We start from the raw sequence: 12500 nt of genomic DNA on the forward strand, positions 1-12500 counted from the left end.
ACACACTCTATCAGATTGAGACAGAGAGAGAGAGAGAGAGAGAGAGAGAGACAGAGAGAGATAGAGAGAGAGAGACAGAGAGAGAGATTATTTGCATATTTTCAAAATGAGACACACACACTCTCTCACACACACACACTCTCTCTCTCACACACACACTTACTGGAACAGGGTCGTTCCTGGTGGCGATCTCCAGGAGGATGATGGAGTAACTACACAGGAGATAAGCATGGGATTAATTATTCAATTAATTAAGATTACTCAGACTGATAAGTGTGTGTGCGTTTATATGTGTGTGTGTGTGTGTGTGTGTGTGTGTGTGTGTGTCGTACCTGAAGACGTCTCCTGCTAGTGTGGGTTCTCCGCTGTTGTTCTGAGCCTCTGGTGGAGTGTAAACCTCTCTGAGTCTCATCTGGTAGGTGGTGAGGGGCTCGGGACACTCCTCTCTCCGATACGTCCACAGACAGTAGTCTAACAAACACCACCACCATCTTCATCATCATCAACTTCATCTTCATCATCATCATCATCATTATCATCATCATCATCATCATCATCAACATTACCACCTTCATCACCATCATCATCATCATCACCATCATCATCATCACCATCATCATCATCACCATCATCATCATCACCATCATCATCATCATCATCATCATCATCATCATCATCAACACCATCATCATCATCACCATCATCACCATCATCATCAACACCATCATCTTCATCACCATCATCACCATCATCATCAACACCATCATCTTCATCACCATCATCATCATCATCATCATCACCAACTACATCTTCATTATCATCATCATCATCTTCATCACCATCATCATCATCAACATCATCATCCTCATCACCATCATCTTCATCACCATCATCATCACCAACTACATCTTCATTATCATCATCATCATCATCATCACCATCATATTCATCACCATCATCTTCATCACCATCATCATCATCAACATCATCATCCTCATCACCATCATCTTCATCACCATCATCATCATCAACATCATCATCACCAACTACATCTTCATCATCATCATCATCCTCATCATCACCCAGATCCAATTACCACCCATAGCTCATTTCCACCAAAACAACTCTGGTTCTTGAACCGGTTCCATTCAGGATTCTTAAAAACTTGGTTCTCTCCAGTGAAACAACCCCTGCATTTCCTCCAGTTTTGATAGGAACCAAGGATACGTCACCAGCGGGGGGCGCTGTGGGAGTTGTGTCTGATTCAGCTCCAGAGCCAGAGATAAAGGGACAGAGTCAGGACAGAGTCATGGTTAATCCACTGTTTACAGCGTGGTCAGATCACAGTGAGATATGAGGCACATGTGGAAATGGTGCAGAAATGGTGCAGAGTCCTGAGTCGTCCTGAGGAGCTCGTGAACAGAACGATGCACTTGTGCACTGTCAGTAACCACAGAAAACACACAGATGCTGCATTTTCCTGTACACCACAGAGAAAAATATTACACTCAATAAATGACCCGTCAGCTCCACTGTGCCATAGGGCTTTATTTGAGGCTCTGAGCTCTTTCTGGAGCTTCGTTATCTTGACTCGCCCACGGTTGCTGTAACGGTTCCTTCTGAAGAACCTGTTATTCTTTGAGCCTTTGGTAACAAACTTTTCGAAAACCAATTTGTGTTGAATGCTACGTGTTAAACGTTTCTAAATGAGGTTTGTGAATGGTAATGAAGTATATTAAAATGAAGTAGAATTTAATGTCTACATAGGCATATGTTATTGAGTGGGTGCAGTACATAGAATGTACTATATAGAATGCCTATATAGGGGTTTTGTCTCTGTGTGAATAGGATGTTGGGTCAGTTTTCCTGGAGGTAGTAAGACAGGAAGTCCTCACAAGTCATCTCTCTTTACCAGGACAGGAAATGAAGTAAACAGAAGACATAGTATTCACCACATGTTGACACTGACCAACCTGTATAAACTAAACCTGAGTTAACAGGTCAGAAGATATTGGCTACTCTTCTCAGTAAGCTGTCTACTGGAGCTTGTTAGATGCTGTTCTTTTCATTGTAATAAACTTGATCATTTTGCAACAAAAGAATGGTGTCGGTGTAGAGGTCTTTTTCAGCATCTTCTTTACAATACTGAAAGTAAACTACAAGAATTTTGGCTACGAGGATGGGATCCGTTTTGTGACCTTCATCATCTGGCAGCTCCTTCATAAAGACTTCGCTTAAAGCCGGCAAATAAAAGGTGAGCTTTTCATGAATTTGAGCTGTTTGATAGTTGAAGGGTTGCACTGTATTAGACTCATTAGTGAATGCAGTATTATGTTGATGGTGCTAAGGGTGTTATTCGTTTTAAATTCATTCATTCATTCATTATCTGTAACCCTTATCCAGTTCAGGGTCGCTGTGGGTCCAGAGTCTACCTGGAATCATTGGGCGCAAGGCGGGAATACACCCTGGAGGGGGGCGCCAGTCCTTCACAGGGCAACACAGGCACTCACACACTCACACCTACAGACACCTGCAACGTGTGTTTTTGGACTGTGGGAGGGAAACCGGAGCACCTGGAGGAAACCCACGCGGACACAGGGAGAACACACCACACTCCTCACAGACAGTCACCCGGAGGAAACCCACACAGACACAGAGAGAACACACCGCACTCCTCACAGACAGTCACCCGGAGGAAACCCACGCAGACACAGAGAGAACACACCGCACTCCTCACAGACAGTCACCCGGAGGAAACCCACGCAGACACAGAGAGAACACACCGCACTCCTCACAGACAGTCACCCGGAGGAAACCCACGCGGACACAGAGAGAACACACCGCACTCCTCACAGACAGTCACCCGGAGGAAACCCACGCGGACACAGAGAGAACACACCGCACTCCTCACAGACAGTCACCCGGAGGAAACCCACGTGGACACAGAGAGAACACACCACACTCCTCACAGACAGTCACCCGGAGGAAACCCACGTGGACACAGAGAGAACACACCACACTCCTCACAGACAGTCACCCGGAGGAAACCCACGCGGACACAGAGAGAACACACCGCACTCCTCACAGACAGTCACCCGGAGGAAACCCACGCAGACACAGGGAGAACACACCACACTCCTCACAGACAGTCACCCGGAGGAAACCCACACAGACACAGAGAGAACACACCACACTCCTCACAGACAGTCACCCGGAGGAAACCCACACAGACACAGAGAGAACACACACCACACTCCTCACAGACAGTCACCCCGGAGCGGGAATCGAACCCACAACCTCCAGGTCCCTGGAGCTGTGTGACTGTGACACTACCTGCTGCGCCACCGTGCCGCCCCGTTTTAAATTAAAATAATTTAAAGATAGTAATAAGGTAATGGTAAAAGTGTAAAAGAAACAGATGTAACAGAAGAAAAAGAAAATGAAAGGAAAAGTTGAAGTATAAATGTAGAAAGGCTTAATTAGTAACGATAAGGTGAGCTAATAAATGACTGAAATGCGGATTTTAGTAAATAGGGCCCTTTTTTGCTTAAAGTTGTAAGACATGAATTTTTTAGTCACTACGTGAAAGTAAGCTTTGAGTCATTGTGAAATTGGATTATATTAAAATTAGTTAGAGGCCCTGGGGCCCAGTGGCATTTGGTTAAAACTTATGTAACGTTAAAGTGAAGGAATAGAAGGGAAATGAGAAGATCAAAAGTGAAGAAATAGAAGAATTAAGGAAAAAGAGGAAATAGAGTAGTTAGCTGCTGTTGGATGAAGCCCTCTTTTATAGAGGCGAGATTAGCCGGGGTTAAATCCTGAAAAATCATTAGATGATTTCTGAGGTCAGTTCACAGTCACTGGAGTAAACTAAGGTTTAATGTGGGGTTCCCACTCAAAACACTGTCGACGAACACTGTTTGACGCTGCCTCTCTGTGAATTATTACTCCTCATCAGGAGCATCAATTACAACAGGAAATAAGGAGCGGCAGTGAAATTAAAAGCACGCTGTAGTGGTGTTACTGAGTCGACTTTGGGGTAACGTGTGTGTGTGTGTGTGTGTTGTATTGTTAGATGTTCAAGCTTGGTGTGTGATTTGGAGTGTTAGGAGGTTCTGTGAGTGTGTCTGTGTGTGTGTGTGTGTGTGCTTGGGGAAAGAAAAAGGGTTTGTGTGTGTGTGTCTGAGTGTGTGAGTAGAGCTGGTCTCACTTGCCCCTCTCTGGTGTGTGTTTGTTTTTGTCTCTGAGTGAGAGCTGAAAGGTGAGGGGGAATGGCCGCCCTCCTCCTTCTGTGTTTGACCTGTTCAGACTGAGAGTGTGGGACAAAGTCTCAGTTAAAAGAATGAATGCAGGAGGTGATTGTGAAGAAGAGATTAGAAATTAATAGAGAAAGATATTGATAAAGATAACCACTATGAGCCTTTTTCAAGACTTTTCTCAATGGTAAATCACATGAGCCTTTTAAAGAGGACTTTTATTAAAATTGTGCTAATCACTATGAGCTTGAAAAGAGGACGTTATAAAATATGAGTTTTAGAAAAAATATATATAAACCTTCATTAGAGACCAACACATGAGCTCCTGAAGGATTATTAGATATTAACTTAGTTAAGAATAAAAAGGGAAAGGAGTTATAAAGCTGAGTGTTGTATAAATGTGTGTGAAAGAGAACCACAAACTAACGAAAGTGTGTCAATGGGGATTAAAAAGGAAGAGAGAATTGAAATCTCCATTGTTGGCTTTTATTGGGAGATAAAAGAGATCATGGGTCTAAGTTCCTTCCACTCGTTGAAGCCTCGAGATCTAACGCCTGCGTGTGCTGACCCTGCGTGACAACCGCATAAGGCCTAGGTCTCACTCTTAAGAAAAAAAAAAAGAGAAAAAAGAGAGAGAGAGAGAGAGACGGCAGGACTTTGATTTGTGACGCACTGATAAACACCACATTAATTTACATAAGGAGAATAATACAGTGAGTTAAATACTGGAGCAGATTAAAGGAAAAACATAAGAGAACATTCACCTGAGTGTTTGGGTCTAAGCTGAAAATTGTGAAAGACACAAAAAGGGATGTAAATAAACACATATATAATGTGCAGTGCTGTGTAAACGTGTGGACACTAAGAAGATTGACAGGCTGTCTCTCAGTGGAGGTGTGGTGCTTGTGTGGAGCTGTATCTGAGCTCTGTAGAGATTAAAGTATAATAATCTGTGTACAGAGAGTGTGCTGTTCATTTGTTGAAGTATAAATTACAAGTGCCAGAATAATACAGATATATTACGAACCTAAGGGATGCAGTGATGTGACAGTGACACTCGAGATGATGTGTTGAAAGAAGTGTGGAGTCAGTTGATGATAGAGTCGGTTTCTATGTGTTTCAGTGGATAGTAATTCGAGACTAAATTATAACCAGATGGAAAGAGCTGATTTGTTGAGGATGTTTTCCTTCTGTTTTCTTTGCTGTCAGTCGCTCTCTGGGCACTTACTCATTTCACTTACTCAGGGGTTTATCCTGGTCCTAAGTCAACAACGATACTTTGCCGAAGTTTGTTTTATTTGAGAAAATAATGATTTTACAGCAGGGAATTGAAAGACAGAAGTGTTGTGAATGGACTAAAGTGTTGAATGTTTAATTACAGAGAAAGCTCAGTGTGTTACAGTCCTCTCGGTCTGTTTCCCTTATCTCGTGGGATGAGTGAGAGAGGAAAAGAGGGTGAAGACAGTGAGGAACTGACCTCAGCCCGGCAGCAGAAGCGGGTACTGAGGTCACAGCGAGCCGCTGGATCCTGTCTGAGCAGGGCCTGTAAATGTTTATCCACAGACTCTTTCTCAAACACCTGTATTTAATGATGTCTGTAAATATAGCAGGCTGTAAATCAGGAGGACGATTACTGAAGAGTGTGGTGTTTGAGAACCATATTTACTTGAGTAAACAAACTGATTATGTCATTAGCAACTGCACAATTTGCCTGGAATCTAATGTTCAGAGGGGTCCCACGCATCAATGATGATATAATAATAAAAACAGATCGAAGGTAAATACTAGTTCTTGTGGAAATGAGTTTATTATTTAAGCCTGAGGTTTCTATAACAAAGTAGAAGCTCAAACTGTTGCCAAAGTCTTTGTGTAGAGACGTCATAAACAGGTGGGAACTTCCCCTTCAGAAAATGGGAAAGAGTTTGTGGATAAAACAATGAAATTAATTTTGAAAAAATTGGGAATGAACCAGGCTTGGGTCCAGTTTACGATCCACAAAGACAAGGGAATCGTGAACAAACGAATGATGTTTTTGAAAAATCGGACGATGTTATTTGTGTCTGACATTTTTGCAGAAGAGACTGGTTGTTGTTCTTTCTTCCAGAATGAGAGGAGGGGGGGGGGACACTGTAGGTGAAGGTGAAGGGTTATTCGAGGTTCTGATGTACTACAGGAATCCAAAAATCCAAAAGAGGACAATAAAACTAAAGGACTTTGAAACAGAACTGTGGAAACTTGATCACACAATTTCATGAGTTTCTTAATATTGAATTGTTTCATTAATTGATATGTTTTGGATATTGATAGGACTTTGGATGAGTGACACTTAAAAAATGTAACAAATGATGATTACAGACTGATACAATTTAATCTGTGTAAATGTATTAGAATCTCAGATGTTTTGTTATTTTCTCTCGATGTTAGGGCTATGGGGTGTGTCAGGGAGGGACAGATCCATTGGAAGGTCCCAGGGGTCGAGCGGCCTGAATTTGGACAATAGTTTGAGTTTATTTTGTGAGGTGTCTATATACATTTTGTAACGTGTTGTTTTGTGTTCTGTTTTGTATTGTTTCTGTTCTGTGCTCCCCTGGTCATGTGACTGTTCCCCCGGTCTTGTGTCTGCTTCCTGCTTGTTCCCAGGTCATGTGATACCCTTCCCTTGTGTTTCTAGTGTCACGTGTCTTAATTAGTGCCCAGGTGTTTCTTGTTGGTGTCTTTATATAGTCCTTGTCAGTGTTTCTTTTTTGTGGGTCATTGTCTGTGTGTTTGTGTTCTCTGATTAATGACTCTGTTCCTTAGCCTTGCTCTGTGTTTAGCCCCTTAGTTCTGTTTAGTCCTTGTTTAATGGTTAGTGTTTAACTGTTTAGTGTTTAGCTTTGTTTAATGGTTAGTGTTTAACTGTTTGGTGTTTAGCTTTGTTTAATGGTTAGTGTTTAACTGTTTGGTGTTTAGCTTTGTTTAATGGTTAGTGTTTAACTGTTTGGTGTTTAGCTTTGTTTAATGGTTAGTGTTTAACTGTTTAGTGTTTAGCTTTGTTTAATGGTTAGTGTTTAACTGTTTGGTGTTTAGCTTTGTTTAATGGTTAGTGTTTAACTGTTTGGTGTTTAGCTTTGTTTAATGGTTAGTGTTTAACTGTTTGGTGTTTAGCTTTGTTTAATGGTTAGTGTTTAACTGTTTGGTGTTTAGCTTTGTTTAATGGTTAGTGTTTAACTGTTTGGTGTTTAGCTTTGTTTAATGGTTAGTGTTTAACTGTTTGGTGTTTAGCTTTGTTTAATGGTTAGTGTTTAACTGTTTGGTGTTTAGCTTTGTTTAATGGTTAGTGTTTAACTGTTTGGTGTTTAGCTTTGTTTAATGGTTAGTGTTTAACTGTTTGGTGTTTAGCTTTGTTTAATGGTTAGTGTTTAGCCCTGCTTATAGATTAGCCCTTTTGTTTAGTGTCCCTCTGTCTAGTTTCCTTTAAGTTATTGTAATAAAGCCTCCTGTATATACCTCCATCACTTACTACACACCTGCATTATTACAGAATGACCCCCCTAATAAAGGAGGTAGTGGGAGATTTGGGTTTTGTCTATAGGACTGATCGATCAGTGCAGCTGGGGATCAGTGCAGAGACTCTCTATTGGACTATTCTAGAGTTCCAAAAAAGACCAAAAAGAAGAAGTCCAAGAGTAATGCCCCTGTCTCCAGTCTCGCTCTAGCTTCCAGTTCCCCTCCTGCTTTGAGTCCCCAGGTTCCTGAGTCGTCTCGGGCCTTGGGTTCTGGCCCCATGGACATCGCACTGGTTCGCCGGTATGCTCAGATTCTGTGAGTGAAAGTGACAGAACTTGCAGCTTCGGTCCAGCTTTCTTTACTGGTGTTGGAATCATGTGGGGATCGGGACGTTAAGGACTTAGTTTTGAAATGAACAACTTTCATGAACTTGTTTGGGGGGGAGCTAGTTGACCGGACCTCGGAGTCCAAAGGATCTGAATATTCGAAGCCCTCAGCTGCTCCAGAGGATCCATTCTGTTTCTGTGCCGGCGGCTTCCTCAGCCGCTCCTGTTCCGGTGAAGGCGGCATCCACCGCTTCTGTTTCTGCACCTGTGACTGTGGCCACATTTACTTACGTCCCTGCACATATAGTAATAATTTAAATTGGACAGGAGGACTTTTAAGTGACCGCTTGGCAGCGGGATCACGAGAGATGTTTTCCTGTCTAGAATGTTTGAAGGATATTTATACATTTTTTTATAATATTGTGTAGGGTTTAACATTAAATTACTACAAGTATGTACATTAAGAATAATGTGATGTCAAGAATAAATTTCAGAGACTATCTATCTATTTATATTAGTCTCAAAGGGGAGATGAAGTAGAATTGAATGTCTACACAGGCGTATGTTATAAAGTGGGTGCAGTACATGGAATGACCCCTTGTTCTTAAATATTTGCCTGTAAAGGGGTTTGTCTCTGTGTGAATGGGATGCTGGGTCAGTTTTCCTGGAGGTAGTAAGACAGGAAGTCCTCACAAGTCACCTCTCTTTACCAGGACAGGAAATGAAGTAAACAGAAGACATAGTATTCACCACATGTTGACACTGACCAACCTGTATAAACTAAACCTGAGTTAACAGGTCAGAAGATATTGGCTACTCTTCTCAGACAGCTGTCTATTGGGGCTTGTTAAGATGCTGTTCTTTTCATTGTAATAAACTTGATTACTTTTTCAACAAAAGAATGGTGTCGGCTTCTTTTTCAGTGACTACAGTAACCAAACAGACACCAACTTGGTGGAAAAACAGAAACTCTCTGTTCCTCTGTCCACCTCCAGCCCAGAGTCTGCCGTGGTCCAGTGAACTGTGAGGTGTAAAGAACAGAGGCAGGTGTAGTACAGTCAGTGTAGTAACGCCCTGTACCTGTGATCTTGCAGACCCAGCGGTCATCGATGACACAGTTGGTTGATTTGAGGTGCGCGTGGCAGATTTTGTGCTGGTGAAGGTACGACATTCCCCTCGCGATGTCTGTGGCGAAGGAGAACCTGCACAGGACAGTAACCAGGTGGACTTCATGACCTGAGCATTTCCTACACTTCATCTCTGTACACATTACACACACCTGAGGGGATGGACGTCAGTGTAGTGTGTGTGTGTGTGTGTGTGCATGTTTACCTAAAGCCCCAGTTCAGTGGGATCTCGTCATTGAGCAGCACGTCGTTCAGACTCCCTTTCGGACAGTACTCCATGACAATGGCGACGTTGGGAACCTCCACACAACCTCCGAAGAACTTACACAGGTTCGGATGGTCCAGCTCTCTGTAACAGAACCCCACCCCCCAGATCAGTCTCAACAAGTTCAACAAGCTCTACCCAGCTTCGTCTTTAATAAAGGCTCAGTGTTGTTACAAATGGCGCCTCCAGATGTATTTTTATTAGTATAAAATACCACAAGGTTATCATCTCACTTTCAACATCCATCTGATGTGTGTTCTGTGTTTTTTGTGAATAAATAAATATGGGTCTATGACATTTGCAAATCATTGAATTCTATGTTTACATTTTACATTGTGGTTATTAGTGTATCGTTACTGACTAAAACATTACATGAATACGGCTGCTCTGTCCAGCATCGTCCACCCTTTTTAAAGCCCCTGACTGTGGGGCGCTCGGGGCAGACCTACCTGACTTGTTTGACCTCCTGCCGGATGGTTCTGGAGAGGGAAAACGTCTTGGATTTGATTTTCTTGATGGCCACGGTTCGTCCGTCACTAAAACATAGATGAGAGGTGGACAGGGTCAGTTTGGTCGTGGGTATCTGAACGAGGCTGACCACACACACACACTCACACACACACACACACTGTCACAGATTTACACTGAATGAACATAAATACTGAGTGTGAAAGACTGTAAGAAAACAGTGTGTGTGTGTGTGTGTGTGTGTTCTCACTAGATGCCGGTGTGTGTGTACAGCTGTTTGCGGGAGGTGGGATTCCCATTGCAGGTGCTGAGGGCTGTCACACAGCTGACGTTAGAGTCACAGTTTGCTGCAGGAACACTGATGATACTCCCCATAGCAGCTTGTGCTACACAGTCTGGATAGATAGATAGATAGATAGATAGATAGATAGAGAGACAGTTATAGTAGGGGTACATACACAATGTGCAACATGTGGGAACCCCTAAATAATCTTTAAACCATGACTTCCTAGGACTTGTTTTTAGCTTAGCGCTAAAATAATACTAAAGTTCCATCGGTGCGCTAGAAATACACACTACTGCTTTGACAGAGTCCTTCGTTCTGATTCAGATGTAGGGTGTACCTCAAATTTATGGAGTTTATTTTAACTGAAACACACACACACACACACACACACACACACACACACACACCTTGTTTGATCTGGCTGAAGTCTATGATCCAGCTTTCATCCCACAGTAGCTTCTGTTTCTGGTACCTGAACCACTACAGACAGAGAAATAACACACACACACACACACACACACACACACACACACACACAGAGAGAGAGAGAGGATTAGTGTTTATGTTGGAGTCACAACCAAACACAAGTGATGCACCAGCTCCTCTTAGAGTCAGTGGTACCCAACAACACAATGAAATCAAGGAAAGTATATGTGTGTGAGTGTGTGTGAGTGTGTGTGTGTGTGTGTGTGTGTGTGTGTGTTATACTCACCATAGCTGTGACAAAGAAGCTGATGATGATGGTTGTGATTGTGAGGCCGATGGCGGCTCGGACTGAAGAGCTGAGAGGACAGTCGCCACAATCGGCCGGACACTTGAAACAGTTCTCTTCTTCCTCACACACACCGTCCCCACACACTACACACACACACACAGACACACAGACACACACATATACACACACATATATATTGAATGATAATGTATATCCATTAGCTTATGCTAACTATGTACAGTGTTGCTTTAAGAAACAGTGCTAACGTCAGTGGGCTTCTCAACATGGGCTCAGTGGGTTCAGGAGAGTGGTTCTGTTAAAAACTTATTTGGTGGGGATCCCTCTCAACCAATCACCATCCCTCACTAAACCCCCCCAACCAATCACCATGCCTCACTAAACCCCCTCAACCAATCACCATCCCTCACTAAACCCCCCAACCAATCACCATGCCTCACTAACCCCCCCAACCATTCACCATCCCTCACTAAACCCCCCCAACCAATCACCATGCCTCACTAAACCCCCCCAACCAATCACCATGCCTCACTAAACCCCCTCAACCAATCACCATCCCTCACTACACCCCCCAACCATTCACCATCCCTCACTAACCCCCCCCAACCATTCACCATCCCTCACTAAACCCCCCCAACCAATCACCATGCCTCACTAAACCCGCTCAACCAATCACCATCCCTCACTAAACCCCCCCAATCAATCACCATCCCTCACTACACCCCCCAACCATTCACCATCCCTCACTAAACCCCCCCAACCAATCACCATCCCTCACTAACCACCCCAACCAATCACCATCCCTCACTACCCCCCAACCAATCACCATCCCTCACTAACCCCTCCCAACTAATCACCATCCCTCACTACCCCCCCAACCAATCACCATCCCTCACTACACCCCCCAACCATTCACCATCCCTCACTAACCCCCCCCCAACCATTCACCATCCCTCACTAAACCCCCACAACCAATCACCATCCCTCACTAACCCCTCCCAACTAATCACCATCCCTCACTACCCCCCCAACCAATCACCATCCCTCACTACCCCCCCCCCAACCAATCACCATCCCTCACTAACCCCCTCAACCATTCACCATCCCTCACTAAACCCCCCCAACCAATCACCATCCCTCACTAACCCCCCCAACCAATCACCATCCCTCACTACCCCCCCAACCAATCACCATGCCTCACTAACCCCCTCAACCAATCACCATGCCTCACTAACCCCCTCAACCAATCACCATCCCTCACTAACCCCCCTCAACCAATCACCATCCCTCACTAATCCCCCCAACCAACCACCATCCCTCTCTAACTCCCTCAATCAATCACCATCCCTCACTAAACATTCGCCTAACCAATCACCATCGCCCCCTTAAACCCCTCAACCAATCACCATCCCTCACTAACCCCCCCAACCAATTACCATCCCTCACTAACCCTCTCAACCAATTACCATCCCTCACTAAACACCCCAACCAATCACCATACCTCATTAACCCTCTCAACCAATCAACATCCCTCACTAACCCCACCCCCC

General features: G+C 43.7%; 1 protein-coding gene across 1 annotated transcript in view; it reads right to left on the reverse strand.

The window, feature by feature from the left end:
• The window catches only part of LOC136696401 (atrial natriuretic peptide receptor 2-like), a 17046-nt gene that overhangs the window by 359 nt on the left and 4187 nt on the right, over window positions 1–12500 (reverse strand). The window contains exons 7-14 of the mRNA XM_066670792.1: window positions 10930–11075; window positions 10625–10697; window positions 10182–10326; window positions 9913–9999; window positions 9404–9547; window positions 9152–9273; window positions 333–471; window positions 164–212 (exon numbers count right to left, since the gene is read on the reverse strand). Coding sequence (XP_066526889.1) covers window positions 164–212; window positions 333–471; window positions 9152–9273; window positions 9404–9547; window positions 9913–9999; window positions 10182–10326; window positions 10625–10697; window positions 10930–11075 — 905 coding nt within the window. The remainder of the gene's footprint in view (window positions 1–163; window positions 213–332; window positions 472–9151; window positions 9274–9403; window positions 9548–9912; window positions 10000–10181; window positions 10327–10624; window positions 10698–10929; window positions 11076–12500) is intronic.

This window comes from Hoplias malabaricus, chromosome 5 (genome assembly GCF_029633855.1).
Source record: "Hoplias malabaricus isolate fHopMal1 chromosome 5, fHopMal1.hap1, whole genome shotgun sequence".
NCBI lineage: Eukaryota > Metazoa > Chordata > Actinopteri > Characiformes > Erythrinidae > Hoplias > Hoplias malabaricus.